Raw genomic sequence first — 27,394 nt, 5'->3', positions numbered from 1 at the left:
AAATGTTCACGTATACTTTAAACTCCAAATACCCACAACCCCCATCACTACTCTGATAAGAAGTAAACTTCTAAATTATTGCAAATTGACCTGATTTTTTTCGGTAGCTCCTAAAATTGGTAGAGTAACAAAGTAGAGTCTGCAGACTAAATGTGTTTAGTCTTTTACAAGCAACCAGCTTATAGCATTGACATCATAAATCAGGACTTAAATTTGGTACCAAATACAGTCAAGTTATGCTCTAATGAGAATACTCCCATAGCAGCCGTAAGCAGTTTGGAAGGCGATGGTTTGTAAAGGGCATTTTGAAACAGCTTGCTGCCTTCCAACAGCATTACAACCCTGCAAGACTACCTACGCTGCCCCAGGCACACCTCTGAAGTCCAATGTGGAAGGTTTGTCCCACAGACATACATACACACCTAGCCCACAGCTTTCTGTAAACTCCTTCCATAACAGAGAGAAGGGTGATGCTGAGTTTGGTAACAGAACAGGGATTTGACTCCTTTCCATAGGAATTTGACTATGATAACAATTTATTTAGATAAACTAGTTCTGTGGCAATGTCCTTCAGCTGGTAAACCAGGAAAACTGTTCTCCAACCAATTTTGAAGATACCAGCCCAGTACTTGACTAACAAGGTTAAAGGATGTGAGACCTGAGAACATACAGATTGAAAAACAATTTGTGGGCATTAATACCTTACATTGGACAGACAAGATGATTAAATTTTCAGGAAGACGTTCCAAGTTTTGCAGTTGTATTATCTTAACACGGGATACATGGCAACATCTTTTATGTACGCTTGATACAAGAGTGAGCAATTGTCCATAGTAGGCCTGTAAAACTCAGGTGTCTACCCTCTGGCAATTTTTCTCATACATCTGTGCAGGAACATTGAATTTTCTGTCCTGGTGCTCCTCCCTGGCCCTGGCATAGCACACTGCCAAGAACACAGCCTTAAGAGCAACAAATAGCACTAGCCCCATATTGGCAAGCTGGAGTGTGTGTTTTTACTTTATGCTCATGCTATGACAAACAGGACAATATTTAGTGTTGCAGGAATAAATGTCAGACACCTCACATATTTCCTCATGAACTCATCCAATGTTCTCTCTGGGATTACAGGATGAACCAGAAATCTAATATGCAGAAAAATGCCCAGAGAATGTTTTATCTGCACAGCCCTGGTGTGCAGAAAGAGATCCTGCAGTTGGATGAACAGCATGCTTTTAATGTTCTTCACAAAAACGTCTTCACAGAAATCCACCAATTCCAACTGACAGCTCCAAAATGTATTTTAACTAACACAACAGTAAAGTGAGCTCTAATTAAATTCTGTACAGCTTCAGTGACTTTCTGCTTTAAAATTTAGCACACCTGCGCACTATTCTAACAGTGAGAAACTATTCTGAAAACTTTAAATATAATTTTAACAGCTTCAGTTCTCTGAAGTAAACACTCAATGTATACCTAAATTGAAAGGAAGTTTTTGAAGTCAGCAAGTCATAGAAAAGTTAAAATAAATTCAGAAATCACTACAATGTGTCAACAAGGATATTTTGTAAATTTTGCTAAAATCATCCATTTGGCAAGGCTGTATTTTCCTGATATTTAGACCAACAGGAAAGTTTAATAACACAAAAGCCACCCCAACTCATTAAAAATGGTTATTTCTTAACAATTAAACATTTGATTGGGATATTTCAAAAACAGTGTAGCAATAAAGCATTAAAATGAAAGACTGTGCACTGAACTAATTTTCTCTGCACTGAACTAATTAGATACAGATAATAACTAAATTGGATAATGCAAAACTGAAAAGTTGAATCTACAATTTAGCTTATATAACTAAATAACAGATAAGTAAACTATGCCTCTAAAATATTACTTGTTCTTTTATTAACTTCAAGTTGTTTAAAAATAATCCACACAGTTTTTATAAGAAGACATTTACAACACACAACATTGACTATTTCTTCAAAAGGCAAACATGACAGTGGCAGTTTTATATCACATAACAAATACTCTTGTCATTGATTTGTAGAAGACAACAGAAAATTAAATATCCTTTTCAATATGTGGAATGCCAGACTGTTACCTGACACTTCCATAATGGAAAATGCACAGATGCACCCTGGCATATCATCTCTTAATCATATTGTAAACAAACAGAAACATGATGATCTATTCACCTTTCCTGAACAACCTCACCCCTTTCTAGACGACTGCATTTGAATAACCTCCCAATGGGGGAACAAGCCAAAATTCAGACAAAAAATACATGTCCATCAACATATTAATATTTTTAAAGCTAAACCAGGTCTTTGTTGTTTGAATCAAGTTCTCTCTCCAGCTTCTTCTAGTTTACAATTACTACCCATTCTGACAACTAATGTTGGATGGTAGATTTATAGCTCTGTAGAGATTCTGGGTAGCTCTGGGAGGCTGTAATAGGAGATACCAAGGATTAGCAGTGAACAAAGAAAACTTCAAGCCTTCCTTCACCAATGCCTAATGGGTACAGTACAGCAACTCTACCTGGATTTGGTTTGAAAAAAGTCCTTTGAAAATGGTGTCACTCAAGTTAATTTCTGTTACAGGAAGCACTGCAGGAGATAGATAGTCTCAGACAGTGATGAAGAATAACATTCTCACTAGAGGTCTAAATATGAGCTATTGTTTTAAAAAATGGTAGCATGCAATAAAAAAAAATAAGATGAAAAGTAGGCAAAAAATGTAACCTGTATGGGCAATTTAGAAAATTCAAAACCGTACATCAAAATAAGGAGTTGGAAAAGGAACAGCATCTGATTTCTCTGAGAAAAGTAAAACTGCCTTCATTTTTCTCACAGGAGTATACTCTGTGTGTGGAGGTACCCCTGTGCCAATATAGTGGAGTACAACTACAGTTTAAAGACCCAGTGCTGCAAAGTAATGCTTAGAATTCACCTACCTTGTAATCCTGGTCGGATTTGCCAGAACAACCCAAACACTGAAAACATTTTTCAAGATGCATCATTGGGCATTTTAACAACTAAAGATATAATTTAGCTTGTAAAACATTGACTGTGCTAACCAAGGAGGCTGTACGTAGGACTTGGTATTCTCTTACTTATGTGGTGGCTTTTAAAGTTAGATATTCACAGATTATCTTAATGTGTATGTTAATACATATGTTGTGGGCTACACTAAGTTATATTGAAAGCTAAGATGATTTTGTCAAAGCTTTTAACTGATTTTTACTAACTCTTCTATTACTGTGTCATTGTTTTCAATAAATTAAAGATTAAATTGCAAATAGCTAAACCCAACATCCTTCTAGGATGTTCATTCACTGAATAATGGCTTTGCTCATGAGAATATTAACTAAGAACATCTCTGTTTCATCATAAAATATCAAAAATAACACAAAACACATCACCGACTCTGTATGGATACTGGTAAGACTGCCATCTCCGCTGGAGCACAAAAAAGACTTAAGGTTCCTTCAAAATGTTGCACTCCAAGGGGGTAAAATACGCACACTCTTTCCATGCAGGTATATTCTTTCATGAAATGTACTAGCTCATTCCTGCCAAAAAAGGGAAGCCCTTCATCCTCCTCACATTCCCAGATGATTTAACTGAATACTCCCTCAGTTTATTGGCTCTTCTGCCTGCCTAATGGTGTGGTAAGTCAGTTAAATACTCTAGCATAGCAAGTTGTCCACTGTCTTTCTAGTTAGCTTTCAATGAGCATTACCTTATTGTGCAGGTATTGGGGAATTAGAGCTGTTGTGATGGTGCGGGTGATACTGTGGTACTGCTAGGAACATGGGAATGAGATCACCCTGTCTGGCAATCAGCTGCGAGATTTCCTCCTCAGTATCATGCAATGTTTTACTGGAATATTATGTTCCTCTACTACTTCTGTTTCTTTATCAGAAAACTTCAGTGCTCCTGATAGCAAGATGTGCTATCTTGGCACTCCCCATCCTCCCACCTCCTCCTTCCCCAAATTCCCAGCCCTGCCAGCTTACATTTTTCTTTATTTATTGGTAGAAATTTTATACAATAAATCTTTTTTCCATTCAGTAAAACAGGTTTGGGAAGAATTTGTTTTGGAGATACAACAGCAGTGAAATGCAAAGCTACAAAGAACCTAGAAAATAATTTATCAGCATTTAGAAGTTGTATTTTAAGTCAACATTTTGCTTCAGACATTCCAGTATGCTTCAAGATGTTTTAGAAAAGCCAGTAAATTACAATATGAAATGACATCAAGGCAGGAAGTCACCTCTTGGTAGAAGAAATGTTGAACTTAAATTTGTTAGAAATTTGGGCTAGAAATTGCTAGGTTTCCATGACAAACAGGGGAAAGTGGTGTCAAGGCTTGATTTACAAATAAGAAAAAACTGAATTAAAGTTTTAAGAGTATGTGACAGAACTACATGACTTTTACATTAGTTTTATAAGGTTTACATAAATGATATATACAGCATACCAATACATGCAATACGTTCAAAACAGAATGCTATTGATCTTTTTTTAACTGTGCAATACTAATGAACTCCCTAAGAAGTGGGTCTATGTTCATTAAATTTGGATCTGGGTACTGGGTACAATACTGCGTCACTGAGCATCACAAATTCAATCTGGATCAAACTGGCATATACCAGCCTATCTGCCAAATCAAATCACACTGCAGAGAATTCACCGTACCTGTTGTTTACACACTAGCTAAGATATGACAAACTACCCAGTGCAGCAGATCACAGCTCTGCTGACTAACAGTACTTGATCTCATCTACAGTCTGCTCTACAATTTTTTCTGTCAATATTTCTGGAACAAATTTGAACTAGCAAAGGCAGTTTATACTTGATCTGTACTTTCTGTTGTGCAGTTGCAAATTTTTTGATGGTGCTGCCCAAAAACCAGATTCACTGTATTGTTCAGCTGCAGCCTTTCCCGTACCTCTAATGAAGAAGACATCTGAAGGAGAAGATGCTTCATACCTATTATCAATCCAGAGTAACAGGTTGCTACTGAGCCTGGTCTTATCAATGTAGTGGCACCAGCCACAGGCTTATGTAAAGTACAATTAGCAAGTTACATGGATATATGGATGCACGCAAAAGGAACGTGTGAAAAGGTGTTTCCCTAGGCCCCAAACGACCACTGAGAGAGTCACAGTACTTCAAACATTTAACAACAACTAAGACTGCAACAAGTTGTTCTCTTTCTAGTTGCTATCTGACTATGAGATAGCCACACTGGTGCAGGGACAGGAGCAAGGTCTGACATGCCAGGCAGAGGCCTGACTGGAAGAAAGACCAGACATTTCACTCTGCATGACTTCGGGAATAAAATCACTTTGCAGGCCCTCTTCAAGCTGACTGAGCATGCTCCACAGCTGAACTGGCTGGAGCAAGGACTCACTCACAGAATCACAGAATCTTATAGGTTGGAAAAGACCTTTAAGATCATCGAGTCCAACCGTAAACCTAATGGTACCAAGACCACCACTACACCATGTCTATAAGCACCTCATCCAAACATCTTTTAAATACCTCCAGGGATGGTGACTCAACCACTTCCCTGGGCAGCCTGTTCCAATGCTTAATAACTCTTTCAGTGAAGTAAAATTTCCTAATATACCTCTGATCCTTTCTAGACTGCACAGCCAGGTTACCCTCATGGGAGTAGTGCATGTGTGCAGCTGTGGCAGAGGAGAAGCCTGGCCATGTACCAAGATTTTGCAGGCAGTTCTGGTCCCCCAGCTCAGGTGTGGCTTACCCACACTTGTTAACACCTGGAACACTAAAAACCTTCTTGTCAGACTTTCAGATATTACCATTCCAGACACAGTGGTTTGAAGTGAACAGCAATGTCAGCTGAGAGACATGCCTTTTATATTTCTGTTGATTGTGCCTGCAAGCTCTACAGGTCCTCTGCCTAGTAGGAAGGGAACTGGGATTGTTTAGTCTGGAGAAGTGGAGGCTCAGGGGAGATGTCATCGCTCTCTACAACTACCTGAAAGGAGGTTGTGGTGAGGTGGGTGTCAGTCTCTTTTCCCAAGTAACTAGCAATCGGATGAGAGGAAATGGCCTCAAGTTGTGTCACAAGAGGTTTAGATTGGATATTAGGAAAAATTTCTTTACTGAAAGGGTGGTCAAGCACTGGAACAGGCTGCGCAGAGAGGTGGTGGAGTCACCATCCCTGGAGGAGTTAAAAAAATATGTAGACATGGCACTTCAGGACATGGTTTAGTAGGCATGGAGGTGTTGGGTTGACGGTTGGACTAGATGATCTTAGAGGTTTTTTCCAACCTTTATGATTCTATATATTTTGTATGAGCATTTAACATGATCTGGTTTGTCTGATGGGTTATTTCACTGTAACTAGCAAAACAAATACTGTCACGTATTCAATGTAGTTTTCCAGTAAATATTTCCTGGGATAGCTAAAGGCACACTCAAGCCACACTGGTAGTTTGAGAAATGGCAAAAGAAGGCCCTGAACAGGGGATGTTCCCTTCAGTGAACAGGGCCCCCTTCTGTGCAATGTGCTGGCAATATGCTTGAGCCACATGGCAAAGGACACTTTTGCTGCTGTGACATCTACTGTGGGGTGGGGAATTAAAACATCCATATTCTGCTTTTCATGTGCTTGGCTGATAACAATGCAGGGACAATTCTCCACAATCAGCTTGATACAACAGACTTCTGAAATAAGTTCAAGTTTTCTACAAAATCAGACTTTGTTTTTCCCAATGGAAGAACCTACTAGGAGTTCAAATGATTAATAAATTACTCACAAATGGGAAGATCTACCCATTTTAATTCCTGTGGTTTTTTCTCCCCTGCATTAAGAAGCAGCACTGCTTCTCTTCTACCAACATTTTTAGCACATGCTTCAAGCAGGCATTTTAATTGTTGATATACACTGCTGTTTATCAGCCATCACAGACTTGCAAGGGTCAAGATTAATGCACATTAGTTAATATGTGAAATTTAAAGTACTTTTAGAATTCATTAGGGAAACTAGAGGGTTGTAATGTATCAGCTATTTTTCCTGATCGGAACAATGTTGCCTTACAGCATTCCTGCTAATGTCCTAGGTCTCAACAGTGGTGTAGAATGAAGGATTAAAAACCTTCACTAACAGTTGTTAATGTACTTCTTGGTTTCCTTATTCTCAAGAGATATTTAGATATCCATACATCTTACTGAGTAAAAACCTAAATTGTTTAATAGCTTATAAATTGCACTGAAGCATTCAGCCTGACTAAAGGAAAAAATGCTGCCGAAATTACCTTAGGGCCAACGCTAGGCTATTCTTCAGAGTCTTCACGCCAGCTTTCTCACTGATAGGTAAACTGAAGCAGTATGTTACTAGTTCTCCTCACCCTGAACTTCTACTTTATGTCTTTCTTACCCCTCTCCATTCCTTAAAAGCCACAGGTGCAAAACAACATTAGTATCTATAGACTGCTGAAATGGGGTAGTAGTGGTGGTGGTAATAACAAGTGCTTAAATATTCACCCACTGCTAAGGGAACTGTATCTCTTATGTAAGTGGGAGCAGGATACTGGAGCTTGGTATTGTTAACTGCTCCTGTGGAGAAACAGAAATAACTCCAAAACAATCTGAGGCTTAGAGTTTCTTATCTGAATTCAGGTCCCATCAGAGGAAGGAACTGCCCCCTGTGTGTGGCACAAGTGATCTGAAGTCGAAGACAGAGTGAAATGTTTTTCCTACTCCTCCCCTGGTGAGTGAACGCTAAGAGCTCAGGATTTTCAAATCCACTCAGGTTTCTAGCTCTCCCACTTTTGCTATGGCAATCACAGGAGCCAAGCTGGAGCTGCTGATTCTGCAAGGTGGCAGAACAGGTAACAAGACCCTTATGCAGATCAAGTCAAAAACTTCCAACTCGTTTCCCATCATTCTAGTTTCTTGCAGCCTTCATTTCTTCAAACTTAAATTGTACACTTGGCATTTCTTGGATCTAGGTAATACCTAAATAAAATGTTTCACACAATAGTACCTCTCCCAGCTGGGCTACAGAGGCAGCATCAGATAACTGCCCTTTGTGCGTTGTTCTGAAAACTCTCCACTCCTATCTGTAAGATTGTTTTGAACAGTCCCACAGCCAACAATCTCAAGGGGTAGCATTACGTATCAAGAGTTCTCCCTATCTGGGAGCTCCTCAGATGGGGTCAATAGGCAGCTCCCACTTCCCTGGGTTGGGGTTAGGCTGGGATCTCACCAGCACAGGCTCTCCTCCTCTTTTACCTCAGGCACCTCTGCTGTAGGCTCCTAGGACTTGCCCAGGGCTCTTCTGACTCCCAGGTAGCTTATGCATACTCTATCCTCCAACTCTGACCTCAGCAATGCTGATTTTACAGTTCACTCAACAGTGATATGCTAATTAAAGCAAACAAAACACTTGTTCTTGATTCTGAGACAAACTCGTCTTTACTGCAGAAGCACAAGAAAAACAGAGCTAGATAAAAAGACAAACATGTTCACCTAATTTCTTCCTCTCACTAGTCTAGATCACTCCTTAGGCTTAAGGTTGGGGTCCTTGAAGCATGCCAGGATCCTCCTTGCTGCACACGGACTCTTCTCCAAACTGAAGTGTTGTTTTCCAACGCTTTGCACTTTCTTCTTCAGCTGGTCTCACAGTTAAACAAGAATCCTCTGCTAGAAAGCACGTCTCTTTTCTCTGTTCTTTCTCTCTGATTATGTGAATGCCTCTCATCACTTTTCAGCCCGCATTCTTTCTAAAACGATAGTAACAAATACTTGATTTCTATAGTCTGCTTCTACGAAATCCAGCTGTTGTAGACTGGTGCTTCTTGCAAATCTATTACAGAAAATTATCTTCCCTCAGGCTCTAGTCACTCCATTGTCCCAGGATGGAAGGTATTAGTCAATGGCTCTGCAGTGATAAAAGGCAATGACTGCAGAAAGACTTCTACTTCAAATACATTGACACGTTAGTGAGAAATCAACTTCACTACTTCACCCAGAACTCTAAGTTATACACAGACTCACTAAATCATTACAGATGGTAAGAGTTAGAAAAGAGAAATGTAAGGATAACAGCAATTCCTGTATATACTTTAGCATTTATTAGCACATTTAAGGAGACAAGGAGATTAAGGTAAATACTCTTATGCCTGATGACCTACATTACGGTTCCAAACTTTTGCTCCTGTATAAACTAGAAAAAAGTAGTATCTGCAGTTCATTTTGCAGATACCAGCATGCTTCTTACGGAAAGTGGAGGTTAAGCCTATTTAGTGTTAAAGTAAACTGAGAGAATAAAGATATATTTTAATAGCACTTTCCTAATTCTAGTAACATACAGACTTTTAATTGCTTATCTATCCTTCCCAAAGTATTAGAACTGTTAGAACTTAAGTGTCATGTAGACCTACACAGTTAAGCCACATAGTGTTGAAGTAGGAAAACCCATTAAGAAAAAATTGTATTGATGACTTAGTTTGTTTTTAATGAATTCTCCATATACTAAGACACACTAGCTTTGAAATCTGTTACTGAAAACACTTAGTATAAGAGAAGTTTATGCTATTTTTCACTTTTCCAAAGACACTTCTCTTCTTGATCTCAATTGCATAATCACTATGTCCATTAATAGGTATAACCTCAATATCATGTGCAATTCAAGTTATATTAACTGCACACACACACATCTGGACTGGAAATTATATTATTACATCTAAACAACTTCTAGGTGTTTTCACAGCAGACAGGTAAAAGAAGCTGAAGGCAGATGGTCACTTTAACCAGACTGTATTTCAAAGCATTTTCAAACTTCCCATCTGACATGGTCTAACACAAACACAGGTATTATAAACCACTGCTTTGTGAGAAAAGCAGTCTTGTGCAGTTTACGTGCCTTTTAGCAATTTGCAATTATTTGAATCCTCCATATTGTGGAGGGAAAGGTGAAGATACCACAGAATCATGTTAAAATATCTCACACAAGTTCAAAGTACCACTGTTCGGCTATTTAGTGACCAATGAAAAAAAATAGTTATAGAAGTATAACAACTTACATTATGCTTAGTGTAAAATTTATTAGATTTAGGCACTAGTTAAAGTGGAGATTACCTCACTTATACCACCAAATGCTAAAGAAATTTGGCAAAAAAGCAACATTATATCCATATGGAGAGAGACTTTGGAAAAAAATCTCTTAGAAAAAGGAAAGGAGGTTAAAAAATTCAACTGCTGTTTATATTTGATATGTTTGATTTGAAAAAAACTCATGTTTTGTGGATATGAATGTTACTGAGAAACAATTTATTCAAGTTGTTTAGGAACACTGTACGAGAAAAGTAGTTCAGATATTCTCTCCAGAAAGAACCAGGAGAAACCAGCAAAAACCAGTCAGTCCCCTTGAACTTCAGCTAGGGCACCTGCCATGTAAGATTATTGAAAAAAACCCATGTATTAGTGATAATACTGAAGTTTATAAGGACAAGATCACCACCACTGACCATACAACAATAGCCAGCAGCATACTTGCAAGTACTCCATTCTGCTGCTGCAGTTCTGAGCAGGCCACAAGCAGCCCTCAGAGAGGAAATAAGCATTGACCCTGCACGCTAGAGAGCGGAGCCAGCTCTCTTAGGACAGGTGCCATGAATATAATATGTGTAACTACAACACTTGTCATTTTAGGACTGTGGGAATGGGCCAGCTACACCTTAAAGAGCTGCCTTGAGGTTAACCCAGGCTCTAGGGCAGTCCACAGTATAATGAAGCTAGTTGCTTTTTGCATTAATTCTGTGCCAAGGTTTGCATGGTGGGGCCAGAGAACTTTTAGATTGCACAGCTTGTTTTCTAAAAGCCTTTAGGCGGATGAGCGTCTCCATTTTAGAGGAGACAAAAAAGCTGCAACGGAAACTTAGCAGCTTGACACTTTCAGAAAACATGCACAAGCTGTGCACTTGCTCCTTGTAGGAAACACAGAGAAATACAAGACCATTTCAGTCTCATGATCTAAATGTGAACCAGCACCTTGGTTAATTTTAGCTCTAGTTAATAGCCTAAATGTGTGAAAGTTTACAGTCTCACTGTTCTCTCCTGTGACTTTTTTTTTCTTATCCAGTTAATGATCTGAGGCTTTCCAAAAGGCATGTTCCTCTTTAATTAACAGATATTGTATTAGGCCTTTGCAATAACTCATCAGTTAGCAGCTCAAAGTCTTTCAGAATCTATAAGCAGCAGCTATGAAGTGAATGATGTCCTGTGATTTCTCCTGAAGCAGACTTTGCATCTACCTCTTGTGCTGCGTATCTCAATGATGTACATGTGACTGGATTCTTAGAACAAGGACCTTCCTCTTCAACAGCTGAATAAGCATAGCTTTGCTTCCCTACTGATTTATGCATCTCTGAACATACAACAGACCTAGTTAGACCTGTTTTTTCTCAGTAATCTTTCAGTAATTTTGAGAGTTTTGATTTTGCTGTAAATGGGGACAGAACCAGTTTGAGTATCTCAACATCCCCCTGCACAGTGAAATCCCATTCTTTCTTTGCACATTAGTAATTTCAACACAGGAAAACTATTTTATCAAGGAGAAAGAAAAAATTCAGGATACATCTCTGACAAATAGAAAGAAGAAAAAGAGAACTGTAGAATTTCATGCAAGAACACAGCAAGAAGATATATACATACATATATTGTTCCTCCATTTTGACATGAATAGTAAGCCTAGTGCAATAACTGGAAAACTGGAATTTCAGAGAATTATATTGTGTTTGAAAAGCTTTACTGAAGAATTTTCCATGTTTTTCTGATACAGAATTCCCATTCAAATGCCTCTTTGTTGAAGTTTCAAAAACAAAAGTTTGAGGGCCAGGTGTCAAAGATCAGCTCTAGAGTAATGGGTATTTCATGCCACCACTTTCATTATGGAGCAGTAACTTAGGCCAGAAGAATAGGATGAAGATGTTACTTCCCCTAAATGTCTACCTACAACAACCCATTTGTCAGAATCCTCAGTCTCTTGCAAAACTGACTTTGTTACTGCAAACTCTGGATGGCAAAAGCAGCCGCTTTTCATCTCTTCAGCATACTAAAGTACTTTCAAATCTAGGCTAGTACTTCAAATACTGCATGTTTTCCATGCCTTTATTCTGGAATTACTATTATGCATGTTACATCACAGCAAGGATAAAAATATTTTTTTTTCTTTCAACAAAAGGGGACTTGAGAAAAAAATTACTGTGACGTTCTAAGGGTTGTATCACTCTCTGAAAACTAGTTTACCCTGTGCTTATATTCTTCCCATCGCAGCATGGACAGTAACACGTTAGAGGGCTAGTCATGCACACACATAATTTCCATTACTCCACTGGTACCATACTTTCTGGGTAATTACAAATCTACATTTAAAGAGTTTCCTGCTTTCCACAGGATTAAGAGTATGCTTTATGTGAAGGAGAACAGAAATGTACAAATATGAGTAGCATCTAGCTCTGCATGAGTTGTAGCTTTGCATCTGCAATGTTGTCTTCCTATTTTCATTTAAAAACATATTTCTTCCTGAACACTGGTTGGAAAAACCTGAGATATCTTAAAGGGAAAAAAATAAAGTATATTTTGAATTGGCTTCCTCATATTTATTCCTCTCTAGTGACCAGTATTCTTTTTGCTACTTTGCTTTTGAAGATTAGTGAAATCTACACATTTCTCCCATTTGTCAAATACATGCTAAGTACCTTCATCTGAAACATGATGTAATATTTCAGCAGGCACAAAGGTGCCATGGGGAAAGGTAATCTCCCCGAAGTATTCCGTAAGGAATCCATGAAGAATTTCTCATAGTTTTTCTTCCCTCAAAGAATCCTACCATAAATTTATAGTACAAGTTATAAAGAAACCTAAGGTTAAAGGCTGTCAACATTGTTGTTTAATCTCTTAATTTACCACATAAATAAGAAAAATGTCACCATCAAAATCATACTAGAAGAAAACTAAAGTAATGCATGCTTCCCAAATGAAGTTGCAAGCACAAAGCTTGCTTAATCATGCAACATACCTTTCTTAAATCCTCTGATTTTCAGACTATTCATCGATTTCTTCTTAAGCACAAGAAGGTATAAGATTATATTTCAGACAAACGTATGAAATATATTTTAATAACAATACACAGTCAGTTTCGATGAGTCTTCAGGGCAAAAATGCCCAGGTCAAGAGCAGCACAGATCCTGCCGTTAGACCGAGGTTTATCCCTCAGGACTGATGCTTGGATTTTGGGAAGACTTCCCCAGTTCCTCCCCTTGCCCCCTTTTTTTTTTAAATAACTGGTTAAGATAAGAAGAAACTATGACTGTATATATTAAAAGCTGATCTCTTTGTATTAATATGTGTCATTTTCAAAGTAAAAACTATTCCCTTCAAAATGCTTTATTTGCACCACATATACAAGACAGCAATCACCTAAAATTTCTTCTTATAGAGATTGTTATTTAAATTTTTTTGTGCATAGAACATAGCTTTATGTCCATGATGCCCAGGAAATCATGGGTTTCAGTCCTCCTCTTCCCATATCTTATGATCCCCAAGTGGGAAGGACAATATACACATATGCAGTAAGGACTCTGATTTTTAAAAGGAAGTCATTTTGAGGGCATAATAGAGTTAACAGTCTCCTTTGAAAATCAAAGTAGGGTTTTATCAATTGTCCTTTCAAAAATCTCAAAACTACCTCTCTTTTGTAATGGAAACTGCTGACAGCACCGAAGCCTAAGGAAATAAGGAAGATGACATGATATTGAAGGGAGAAAATAAGCAATCAGGAATACAGCGAGTATAAAAGCCTCAGCCATCCCATGGGAATTATTAATTGACATTTTTATTTTTAGAAAGATGCTATGGCATTTTTATCTAGAAGAGTGGCTCCATATAATAGGAAGACTGATCAATTACAGGGTTTTAACATACTACCAGTGGGACTAACTGACAGAGAATATCTAAGATGGGCACTACTGTACTTGAACTCTTAAAGACATTAAGAGTATGATTCAGAAACTTCTCTTCCTCCAGCTTGGGAGACACTGAAAGACGTATCTAATAGAAAATGCAATCCCTGAAAGGGTTGTACCACTCACAGAAAGAGTGCACCACAGCAGGAAGAAACTCCAGCGATGACTCTGCCATGCAAGGTATGTGGTGCTTCACACCCGAAGTACAAGATTTTGATTTACCAGAGCGTATTTTCCTCTCCGTTGTCTTCAGGATTTGATTTTACTCTGCTCTCTCCCCTCTGCCCCCTCCATAAATATCTGGTTCCTTAAATCAAGCTCCCATCCCTGGCACTTCACATCTTTTCTATTAGTTCTATTAGAGACAAGTTCTAAAACTTGTATCTTCCTTTCTTCTTCTTGTACCTTCTTTTCTTCTCTAATTCAAATGCTCCCTAATTCAAATTCTCCCTCATCCTCACAAGAGAAACCTGCCTTTCTGCCAAGAAAGCCAGCCATGTAAAAATGTAAAAGTGATGAAATGGATGTCCTGGTTTCAGCTGGGATAGAGTTAATTTTCTTCCTAGTAGCTGCTATAGTGCTCTGTTTTGGATTTCAGATGAGAATAATGTTGATAACACACTGATGTTTTCGTTGCTGCTAAGTAGTGCTTACACTAAGTCAAGGACTTTTCAGCTTCCCATGCTCTACCGCCTGAGAAGGCTGGAGATGCACAAGAAGCTGGGAGGGGGCACAGCCAGGACAGCTGACCCAAACTGGCCAAAATGCTGTTCCATACCATATGACATCATGCTCAGTATATAAGGGAAAGCTGGCTGGGAGGACACTGCTTGGGGACTGGCTGGGCATCGGTTGGCGGGTGGTGAGCAATTGCATTGTGCATCACTTGCTTTGTGTATTCTTTTACCATCATTATTATTATTATTATTACTATTTTATTTCAATTATTAAACTGTTCTTATCTCAACCCATGAGGTTTTTTTTCACTTTCGATTCTCTCCCCCATCCCACTGGGGGGTGAGGGTGAGCGAGTGGCTGTGTGGTGTTCAGTTGCCGTCTGGGGTTAAACCACGACAGACTTTTTTGGCGCCCAATGTGGGGCATGAAGGGTTTGAGGTAATAACAGATTAACCAGAGCATATTACGGAATTCATATCTGTTAACAGTTGCTGGTCACGATATTGATTCATATGTTTTCGATATTGGTTTACCTGATCTGCACCATGCTTTTTTTTTTTCTGTAGTTGTTAAAGATTGGCATTGTTTTTTGCAGTTTGCTGTGCTCTGCAGTGATTAGCGATGTTTGTTATTAAAACACTGGCCTTGAGCTTAACTTGGTATTTGAGCTTTGTACTGAAGCCATTACTGTACTTTGGGTACCACCTCATGGAGACAATTAGCAATTATACTTCTTCATCTGAGAGGTCTTTTATGGAGGAAATACAGAATGGCACCTTTGCTACCTTCTTCTATGAAGTTTCCTTCTTCATTACAATAACTTTTCAGTATCTTGAACATCCTTGGGTAGTTAAGATTCTTCTACTGGTATTTCTTGGGAATGTTGTTTCAGTTTTGTCTAAGGTTAATAAGCAATTTAAGAATATCATCCAGAGATCTGCCCCAAGGCTGGATAGTTGGATAGAGTGGCAGGGTGTGTGGGATAGCATGGGCAAATGCCTCGGATGGTGGGCACCTCCAGTGTTTTGGAACTTCACCCCTGAACAAGTGCAGAATCCTGAAAAACTAGTAAAATATTTGGAAAAAGTATGCTGTCACCCCGGCAATTCCAGAGAGCCATAAATCACTGCAGCATGCTGGGGCCTGGCCCATACCTACTGAGCCCTATTCAACACTATTCAGTATGCTCAAGGGGAAGAGAAGGTCTCTGGATCTGACGACAAAACGACAGGCACTGCAGCTACTCCAGCCCTGGCAACAGACACTGTGATTACTCTGACCCCCGCGACAGATACTGTGGTTACTCCAACCCTTGCAACAGGCACTGCAGCTACTCCAACTCTGGCAACAGGCACTGTGGCTACTCCAGTCCCCACGGAAGGCACTGCAGCTGAACCAGGGAACCACCCCATGCCAGTATCAGTCGCCCTTATACACAAGAAGAAATCTTGGAAGTGAAATTCAGCTTGTTTAGTAAGGGATGATGAAAAAGCAGGGCCATCATGAGTACAGGAGGAGGAAGAGGAAGAACTCATAAATGAGACAGTAACCACCTGATCTCTATCCCTGAGTGAGCTGCGAGATATGTGAAAGGATTTCAGCTGTCATCCAGGTCAGCACATTGTCACCTGGCTGTTCCGATGCTGGGATAATGGGGCCAGTAGCCTGGAATTAGAGGGTAGGGAAGCCAAGCAGCTGGGATCTCTCTCTAGGGAAGGGGGCATTGAAAAAAAGGGCACAAGCCTTCAGCCTCTGGAGGCGACTCCTGTCAGGCATGCTTCAAGGAAGACGTCACATATCACTCAGACAAATGGACCACCATGGAGAGAGGTATCCAGTACCTGAGGGAATTAGCTATGCTGGAGGCAGTATGATGACCTGGATAATGAACAGTTATCCAAAGATCCAGATGAAGTCAAGTGCATGCGATCCATGTGGAGGAAGTTTGTACAGGGTGCACCATCGTCATATGCCAACTCATTGGCAGTAATGACCTGGAAAGTCAGAGAAGGACCAACAGTGGATGAATTGGCTGGCCAACTCTGGCAATATGAAGAAAGTCTCTCTTCCTCCCTATGGGCCTGCGTCTTGGCCGTGGAGAAACTGTCCCAGGAGGTCCAGCAACTCAAAGAGCATATGTCCTACTCCTCACCTGTATGGACCAGTAGCTCAGCTATTAGGAGTAAACGTTCCTCTGCTCAAGAGAGAGGATATAGTGGGTGCACACCACGGGGCACCCTGTGGTTTTACCTGTGTGACCACAGAGAGGACATGAGGAAGTGGGATGGAGAATCTACCTTGACCCTAGAGGTACGGGTATGTGAGTTGCAAGGAAAAACAATCACAAAAGGGGGTTCTTCCAGGAAAATTGCTGCTCCAGTTTCCAGTGGGCAGTTCCCCAGACAGAGCAGAAGGGCTGATCTTATTCCCGATCTCAATAAAGGGACTTCTGATTCATATTTACAAGAAGTGAGTAACGAATATTGTGACCAGGACTAGAGGGGCCCTGCCTCCAGCCAGGTGGAGGAAGGGGACAAGTGGGTTTACCGGACTGTGTGGATTCGATGGCCTGGCACATCAGACCCACAGGAGTATAAGGCTTTAGTGGACACCGGTGCACAGTGTACCCTGATGCCATCAAGCTAGAAAGGGGCAGAACCCATCTGTATTTGTGGAGTGTCAGGGGCATCCCAACAGCTAACTGTATTGGAAGCCGAAGTGAGCCTAACCAGGAATGAGTGGCAAAAGCATCCCATTGTGACTGGCTCAGAGGCTCCGTGCATCCTTGGCATAGACTACCTCAGGAGAGGATATTTCAAGGACCCAAAAGGGTACCGGTGGGCTTTTGGTATAGCTGGCTTTGAGATGGAGGAAATTAAACAGCTGTCCACCTTGCCTGGTCTCTCGAAGGACCCTTCTGTTGTGGGGTTGCTGAGGGTCAAGGAACAACAGGTGCTGATCGCTACTACAATGGTGCACCGGTGGCACTATCGCACCAACCGAGACTCCCTGATTCCCATCCATAAGCTGATTCGTCAACTGGAGAGCCAAGGAGTGATCAGCAAGACTCACTCACCCTTTAACAGTCCCATATGGCCAGAGCAAAAGTCTACTGGAGAGTGGGGACTAACAGTAGACTATCGCGGCCTGAATGAAGTCACGCCGCCGCTGCGTGCTGCCATGCCGGACATGCTAGAACTTTCATATGAACTGGAGTCAAAAGCAGCCAAGTGGTATGCCACAACTGATATCGCTAAAGCGTTTTTCTCAATCCCTTTGGCAGCAGAGTGCAGGCCACAGTTTGCTTTCACTTGGAAGGGCATCCAGTACACCTGGAATCGACTGCCCCGGGCGTGGAAACACAGCCCCACCATTTGCCACGGACTGATCCAGACTGCACTGGAACAGGGTGAGATTCCGGAACACCTGCAATACATTGATGACATCATTGCATGGAGCACCACAGCAGAAGAGATTTTTGAGAAAGGGAAGGAGATAGTCCAAATCTTTCTGAAAGCCGGTTTTGCCATAAAACAAAGTAAGATCAAGGGACCTGCACAGGAGATCCAGTTTTTAGGAATAAAATGGCAAGATGGACGTCATCAGATCCCAATGGATGTGATCGACAAAAGAACAGCTATGTCCCCGCCAACTAGCAAAAAGGAAACACAAGCTTTGCCAGCCGTTGTGGGTTTTTGGAGAAGGCGTATTCCAAATTACAGTCTGATCGTAAGCCCTCTCTATCAAGTGAGTCGGAAGAAGAACGATTTCAAATGGGGCGCTGAGCAACAACAAGCCTTTGAACAAATTAAATGGGAGATAGATCATGCAGTAGCCCTTGGGCCAGCCTTGGAAGGACAAGATGTAAAAGAGGTACTCTACACCACAGCCGGGGAGAATGGCCCTACCTGGAGCCTCTGGCAGAAAGCACCAGGGGAGACTCGAGGTCAGCCGCTAGGGTTTTGGAGTTGGGGATATAGAGGATCCGAGGCCCGCTATATTCCAGCTGTGAAAGAGATACTGGCAGCATATGAAGGGGTTTGAGCTGCTTCGGAAGTGGTTGGTACTGAAGCACAGCTCCTCCTGGCACCCCGACTACCGATGCTGGGCTGGATGTTCAAAGGGAGGGTCCTCTCTACACATCATGCAGCTGATGCTACATGGAGTAAGTGGGTCGCACCGATCACACAATGGGCTCGAACAGGAAGCCCCAGTTGCCTAGGAATATTGCAAGTGATCATGGACTGGCCAGAAGGCAAGGATTTTGGAATATTGCCAGAGGAGGAGGTGGTGCATGCTGAAGAGGCCCCACTGTATAATAAACTAGCAGGAAATGAGAAGCAGTATGACCTGTTCACTGATGGGTCCTGTCATATTGTAGGAAAGCATCGGAGGTGGAAGGCTGCTGTGTGGGGTCCTATATGACAAGTGGCAGAAACTGCTGAAGGAGAAGGTGAATGGAGCTAATTTGCAGAAGGGAAGGCCATCCAGCTAGCTTTAGACATTGCTGACTGAGAAAAATGGCCAGTGCTTTTACCTCTATACTGACTCATGGATGGTGGCAAATGCCCTGTGGGGGTGGTTACAGCAAGGGAAGCAGAGCAACTGGCAGCGCAGAGGCAAACCTATCTGGGCTGCTGCATTGTCGCAAGATGTTGCTGCCTGGGGGCAGAGAACCTGGTTGTAAAAGTACATCACATAGATGCTCACGTACCCAAGAGTTGGGCCGCTGAAGAACATCAAAAGGGCTACCGCATGATCTATCTCCTGTTTAATTTGTGCAAAGGCTTGTGGTTGCTCAGGGCCCCATTTGAAATTGTTCTTCTTCCGATTCACTTGATAGAGAGGGCCATCAAGGAAGAGATGCAACATACAGATGGCCTCGTGATCTAGGGGTGGACTTGACCGTGAACGCTATTGCACAGGTTATCCATGAATGTGAAACACACACTGCAATCAAGCAAACCAAGTGGTTAAAGCCTCTCTGGTATGGAGGAAGATGGCCGACATAAATATGGGGAGGCCTTGACAGATTGATCATATCATACTCCCAACAAACCCGCCAAGGCAAGCCCCATGCGCTTACAATGGAGGAAGCAACCACCAGATGGCTGGAAACATATCCCGTGCCCCATGCCACCGCCTGGAACACTATCCTGGGCCTTGAAAAGCAAGTCTTGTGGCAACATGGCACCCCAGAAAGAACTGAGTCAGACAACAGGACTCACTTCTGAAACAACCTCGTAGACACCTGGGCCAAAGAGCATGGCATTGAGTGGGTGTACCATATGCCCTATCATGCACCAGCCTCTGGGAAAATCGAACAATACAATGGACTGCTAAAGACTACATTGAGAGCAATAGGTACTGGGACATTCAAACATTGGGATACACAGTTAGCAAAAGCTACCCGGTTAGTCAATGCTAGGGCATCTGCCAGTCGGGCTGGCCCTGCCCAGGCAAAACTTTTACATACTGCAGAAGGGGATAAAGTCCCTGTAGTGCACATGAAAAATATGCTGGGGAAGACAGTCTGGGTTACTCCTGCCTCGGGCAAAGGCAAACCCATCCACGGGATTGCTTTTGCTTGAGGACCTGGGTGCACTTGGTGGGTGATGTGGAAGGATGGGGAAGTCTAATGTGTACCTCAAGGGGATTTGATTTTGGGTGAGATTAGTCAATGATTTGAATTGTATGATGTTATTGCTATATAATACCGCATGTCATCACTACTATGGTTACTATATGCCATATCAATGGTATCACAGTAAGAATCACCCAGAGTAATGAAGAATGAATTTTGATGAAACCGAGAAAAGTGCAGTGATGATAGAACCAGACAAGTGCAGCGGTGATGGAACCAGCACTGGCTTCAGCATGCAACAGTCCAACACCCCATGCCATCTCTCCTGCCCAGAAGGACTGTTATGACAGATGGAGCCCAAAGTCAAGGACTAAATGAACTCAACGGACATTTTAGAGGGATGGCCCATAGACTAAGGGAATGATATCTGTGTGTATATACCAAAACACAGAAAAAATCCTGGTGCTTAATTGGGATGTATTGGAAAGTGTGGGACCTTGGCATGACATAGATGGTCTAGAATAAGGGGTGGATACTTTCCTGGTTTCAACTGGGATAGAGTTAATTTTCTTCCTAGTAGCTGGTATAGTGCTCTGTTTTGGATTTCAGATGAGAATAATGTTGATAACACACTGATGTTTTAGTTGCTGCGAAGTAGTGCTTACACTAAGTCAAGGACTTTTCAGCTTCCCATGCTCTACCGCCTGAGAAGGCTGGAGATGCACAAGAAGGTGGGAGGGGGCACAGCCAGGACAACTGACCCAAACTGGCCAAAAGGCTATTCCATACCATATAACATCATGCTCAGTAAACCAGGGGAAAGCTGGCTGGGGGGACACTGCTCAGGGACTGGCTGGGCATTGGTTGGCAGGCGGTGAGCAATTGCATCACTTCTTTTATAATCATCATCACTACTACTATTTTATTTCAATTATTAAACTGTTCTTTTTTTTTTTGAGGTTTTTGTTTTTCACTTTTACTCTTCCCACCAGGGGCAGGAGTGAGTGAGTGGCTGGGTGGTGCTCAGTTGCTGGCTGGGGTAAAACCACGACAATGGAGAAGGGAGCCCAAGCTCAGAAAAACACATTTATTTTTCAGTTGCTGGAAAGAAGATGACATTCCTTGATAAGCAATATGGATGTCACAGGCATTACACCCTAATATTCACCTTATAAATTATACTTGTGCCCTCAGCTTCTGGAAATAAAGCATGAGCTTAGAGCTTGTATATCTTCCTTTATGAACAGTGAAGAAGCTTAAATCCGTATGAGGAGGTGGAAGGAGAACTTAGTGAACACAGGAGATAGTAAGGGTTTGAGGGGTTGTTTTTAGTATTAAAAATTTAGCAATACTAAAACTCTGCAGAAGGTGACAGCAAATATCAAATAAATGTTAATTGGTAAAGTGAAGGAAAACTTTCAAGGCTTGCAAGCAGTTGTGTCACTGTTGTTGACCTCTTTTGGAAGATGAACCTTTCTATTGAGAAGAACATGTGATTTCCTGTCCTTTCTTCCATGCTTTGATGCAATATGTCAACAGCATTTAGAGAAAGCTATTTTTACTGGGAACAGTTTTTAATAACTGGCTGCTATTGATCAAATATTTTTAAATAAAACTGTCCTTCCAAAGAACATATTTGACTGCAATGCTCCTTAGTTTTACAGGGGCAGCCAGACTCTGTGTGCTGGGTTATCCTTGACAATAGAAAACTCAGGTAATACAAGTATTATCAGGTGCAGTTGGAGCACAGTGCAAGAAACACCAAGCACAATTTAGATCCACTGATAGAAGCTGGGGCACTGCAAGACTCCAGATTTCTGTACTGCAACTCCATAAAATGTTCTCAGATAGGTAAAAAAAAAAATCAGTAGAATAAAGGAAAAAAAAACAAACAACAAAACAAACCCTGCACAGAGATAGCACAGTGGAAACATCCAACTTGTATTGCATGGAGCCACCTCAGTTCTGGGGGGTGTATAAGCTATCCAAAAGTGGCTGCCCTGCTGGAAATTGTGCAGCTTGGAGATGTTGGACCTGAGTTTGTACAGTACTAGCTCAGCTTCAGCCTTTCAGTGTCCATGATTATGTATCTAGCTCTTAGTTACATTACTCAAATATTGTTTATCCCATGTTCCATACTCCTTCATTGCACAATATGGCCCCAGCCTTCCTTCTAATGCCTACAACAGCACTGCACAGCACTGAACCCAAGCAACAGAGAAGCCAATGAGGAGAGGTGCTCTGCTGGATCTCATATTCACAAATGAGGAGGGGTTTGTTGAGGGTGTGAAGGTCGAAGGCAGCCTTGGCTGCAGTGACCATGAGATGCTGACGTCATCAAAGACAAGAAGGTCTTGTACCATAAGCATCAAATGGAAGACTAGGGAAAACATGGACCTGCTGCTGAATGGGGCAGGGGACTCAGTGACACAGGACATGGAAAAGGCTGAGGTACTGAATGCCACTTTTGCCTCAGTCTTTCTTTACTAGCAAGACTGGCCTCCAGGAGTCCCAGGTCCCAGAGAGCAGGGGGAAGGGCTGGAGCAAGGAAGGCATACCCTTGGTGGAAGAGGATCAGGTCAGGGAACACTTAAGCAAACTGGACATACATAAGTCCATGGGCCCTGACGGGATTCACCCACGAGTGCTGAGGAGCTGGCAGATCCTACTGTGAGGCTGCTCTCAGTCTTTAAGCAGTCTTTAAGCATGGTGCCTGATGACTGGAGGAATGCAAATGTCACTCCTATCTTTAAAAAGGGCAGGAAGGAGGATGCAGGGTACTACAGGCCAGTCAGCCTCAACTCAGTCCCTGGGAAGGTGATGGAGCAGCTAATCCTGGAAGCCATGTCCAGGCACATGAAGGACAAAGTGATCAGAAGTGGTGAGCATGACTTCACCAAGGGGAAATTGTGCTTGACCAACCTGATAACCTTCTACAATGAAATGACTGGCTCGGTAGATGAGGGGAAAGCAGATGATACTTCACTAAGACACTGTCTCTCATAAGATCCTCATAGAAAAGCTGTTGAAATATGGGCTGGATTAACAGTGAGGTGGATTGAAAACTGGCTGAATGGCCAGGCCCCAAGGCTGGTGATCAGTTGTACGAGGTCTAGTTGGAGGCCGGTAACTACCTGTGTACCCCAGGGGTCCATACTGGGTCCAGTCCCATTTACTATCTTTGTTAGTGATCTGGATGATGGGGAAGAGTGTACACTCAGCAAGGTTGCAGATGATACAAAACTGGGAGGAGCAGCTGATAGGCTAGAGGGGTGTGCTGCCATCCAGAGGGACCTCAACAGGCTGGAGAAAATGGGCTGACAGGAACCTCATGAAGCTGAGCAAAGGGAAGTGCAAAGTCCTGCACTTGGGTGCTGACCAGCTAAAAAGAGAAAAGGACCTGGGGTTCCTGGTGGACACCAAGTTGAACCCCTGGTTCATGAACCAGCAATGTGCCCTTGTGGCAAAGAGGGCTAGTGGCATGCTGGGCTACAGTAGGAGTGTTGCCAGCAGGTCAGTTGAGGGAGGGGCTACAGTAGGAGTGTTGCCAGCAGGTCAATTGAGGGAGGTGCTCCTTCCCCTCTACACTCAGCACTGGTGAGGCCACACCTGCAGCACTGTGTTCCGTGCTGGGCTCCCCAGTACAAGAGAGCCATGGACATACTGGATAGAGTCCAACAAAGGGCCACAAAGATGATTAAGGGACTGGAGCATCTCTCCTATGAAGAAAGGCTGAGAGAGCTAGGACTGTTTAGACTGGAGAAGGCTTGGGGCAGAGGATGGAGTGGGGTGTGGATCTCATCAACGTGTACAAATTCCTGAAGTGACAGTGTAAAGAAGATGGAGCCAGGCTCTTTTCAGTGGTGCCCAGTGACTGGACAAGAGGCAACAGGCACAAACTGAAACACAGGACATGCCATCTGAACATCAGGAAACACTTTCTCACTGTGATGGTGACCAAGCACTGGTGCAGGTTGCCCAGAGAGGTTGTTGAGGCTTCACCCTTGGAGATACTAAAAATTGCAGCACTACCACCTTCCCTCTCTAGCCCTTTTGTGAACTCACATCTTATATGTAAGTATTTCATGCTTCTCAGACATGAAACACCAGCAACTTTACGATCATGTGAAGAGCCTGATGCTGAACAAATGCCAGATTAGACCTGCAGAGATATGTAATTGTTCATCTCCCCTATTATGGGAGATGCTCCCAGTGCTGAGCACCTTGGTACTCATCTGAGGGCCAGCAGACTTTGAGGAGACAGTATTCACCTCTGGTGCTTCCTTGCCCTTGCCTGTTCTCCATGTCTTCCACCAAAACACATTCCAAATCTTTTGGAAAAAACAGCAGCATGCTGGGCCTACCTGTGCAACAGCACTACAGCACAGAGGTGGGAAGACAGCTAGATGACTTGCTATAATGAATATCTACTTTTCCCATAATTTTCATCCTCCATTGCCTCAAATACAACTAAAACCCATCCATTACATACTTCACAGATGTGGATATGCCAATCATAATCATTGCATAGTCTCTAGTGTTTTACAGACTGATGCATCAGCTCTCACAGAGGAAAAAGGACCACAGTTAAACAAACCTGGGCTATACATTATAGAGACAAGACACTAACAGATCTATCTTTGCAAACTGACTGAAAATTTGAATCCCTTCTCCCCCGACAACTCATGATACCAGAATACCATGGAAAAGACAGAAAACAGGAATGGCTTCCTATGGCTGGAAAAGTTTCCAGAGTCTTATCTGTCCTCATTCTGAATTTGGGAGGGGAGTTCCTTGCAAAGTTCTGGAAAGGAGAAAGTTTTCTCAGGGGCTGCTCAAGGTTTCTGGAACAAAATCCTACAGAATCCAAGGAGTAAAAACTTCCACCAGCTTGCTTTCCAAGTGAAACATTCCCTTTGTTCATCTGGACTTCTCTAGCAAATATCTCGTTTTGTGCTTATGTTTCTGTATGTGGATAAAACACAATTTCAAGCAAGAACACACAACACTACACCACTGAAAACACTGATATTATGGTAATTAATGACTAAGACTCTACAGAGAACAGAGTGAATAAATGAATCAGTACACATCCAGCTTTCTGATTTTCTCAATGCAGCAGCAGCTTCTCACATATCTAGAACTGAAGATAGTACAAACTGCCTGTTAGGTTCTTCCCTGAGTGTTTGCTCACACAATATTCCTGTTGTCTATGAAATCATAAGCCACAATGAGAAAGTCACCAACAGACGGGCATATGGTCAGAAAAAAAGGCCCTCACTGCAAGTTTGTCTCCAGCAAAAAGTACTGACCCTGTGAAAACCAAATTGAATAATTTTCAGAAAGATGTAGATTCTAGATCCAAGCAGATCCAGGGCTAGAAATAAAATGCAACTTTGCCACTGTCAGATTTTTAAGATGACATTATAATCAAGCTTAACATGTATGAAATAATGAAGTCAACTTTTATGAAGACTTGCTTTCATAAAATGACATTCCAATATAAGAAAATGTTTGTACACATTACAGATAATTAAGCTTTGTCCAAAAGTAAACTTCAAAATAAAAGCAAAACTATAGAAATGTGCCGTGTTATAGCACTCCTTTTTCTCATCTCAAGACACAGCCCAGCTGGTTACTGATACAGATGATGTCTGGTAACAGGAAGAGTGCAAGACACTTATTTGAATGAATGAGCAACATGCTGATTCTCAATTTCTTTGCCATCTCAGACTTAGGTCTGGTTTCATGCCTTACCCAAATTCTAGGTTCTTCTACAAGTTCAAAGTACAAAAATCACTTACATGGCTACTTTTTGTGACAGATGTTCCTCTTCTGGAGCAATGCTGTCATCTGTTTAGAAGTCCATCTATGTACACACAACGTGAATTTTATTTCTAGTTTCTGCTGGGTACATCACAATTCTAGTGGGCTGCTTGCTTTCCTAGGTAAGCATCCTAAACAGGAACTTAGTTTATGGAGAACTAACTTTTAATTATTGCAGGTTTTCACCTTTAAGTCTTCCTGCAGGCTGTAAATACAATTCATACGCATAGCCAAGAAAAGACTTTCTAACATAAACTATAATTTTTCAGTGTAATTGGGTGACAGTAGATTCTTACAGAAAACATAATATAGGAGTAAAGCCAACTGTAAAATTGCAGAGAAAACTTCTCTAAAAAAAACCTGAGGCAAACTGCAACCACTTCTGTCCCCAACTTACTGAATATTCAGATTCGTTCTCTCAAGTATTTTTCTTAAAATTTTCTTGACATCCACATGCACACTGTGTACCAACAAGACTAATCAGCAGCTGGAAACACAACTAACTTAATCTGCAACTTAACTGAAGCTGTAGTAGGTATATTTTTAGTAACAGATTGAAAATTTAGGCCATTAAATTAATTAACAAGCTTGAAGATATGAATGTCTCATCTACTTAATTGAGTGCTTTTATATAAAACTAAGCCATGCATTCATTTGATTATATAGCTGATTTTGCCATTCATCAGTGCCACTCTTGTAATTTAAGTAATTTACCACTTCAATTTTTAAAATAAAGCAGTGTACTGCAATGTCCCAACATTTAAATGTTCAAGAAGTAATACAAAATTGTGGTCACTGTCTAGATATAAGAGACTATCAAAAGCAATAGAAAAGGAATCCAACCCTGAAAGCATACAAAAGTTTAAATGGAGTAATATTCCAGGTGACTTATTTACTATTGCCCTGTTGACACTGTCTGTACTGAGAAAATACATTTGGCATTCATACACATGGGCTATATGGTTTATTAAAGACAGAAATAGAGTTTTACTTTAGACGAGCTATAAGCTCATCCTGTGGATTGAAGGTGCATTAGCGGCTGGAGCACAGCAGGCAAGCTCTTAAGAGTTAAATCCCAGCTTAGACTGACCTAAAGGAAAGGGTGAACTCTAAGACCCCTCTGGGAGGCACACCAAAGCATTGCTTCAAAGGCACACTCCTGACTTGGGCTACAACACTAATGTAGACACAACCTCTAAGTACCAGAGCACGTGCTCACTACCACCATTTGCTTCTCTGCTGAGAGCTGGGTACGTACTACATACACAGAGACTGCTGCTTCATTTCTCATAACT

General features: G+C 41.6%; 1 protein-coding gene across 4 annotated transcripts in view; it reads right to left on the bottom strand.

Moving 5' to 3' along the window:
- CTDP1 (CTD phosphatase subunit 1) overlaps positions 1-27,394 on the bottom strand; it is a 128,650-nt gene that overhangs the window by 5,253 nt on the left and 96,003 nt on the right. The window contains exon 13 of one of the 4 annotated variants that reach the window (XM_072853487.1): positions 8,618-8,767. The exons of 2 other annotated variants lie outside the window; for them this stretch is intronic. In XM_072853487.1, coding sequence (XP_072709588.1) covers positions 8,752-8,767 — 16 coding nt within the window. In that variant the 3' untranslated portion in view covers positions 8,618-8,751. Of the gene's footprint in view, positions 1-8,617; positions 8,768-13,065; positions 13,109-27,394 lie in introns of those variants that run through there. One more of the 4 variants, XM_072853488.1, reaches the window with a different exon arrangement.

Source organism: Ciconia boyciana, chromosome 2 (assembly GCF_034638445.1).
Source record: "Ciconia boyciana chromosome 2, ASM3463844v1, whole genome shotgun sequence".
Taxonomy (NCBI): Eukaryota; Metazoa; Chordata; class Aves; order Ciconiiformes; family Ciconiidae; genus Ciconia; species Ciconia boyciana.
The sequence above is the reverse complement of the archived record's forward strand: the minus strand, read 5'-3'. Positions and strand labels throughout refer to the sequence as shown.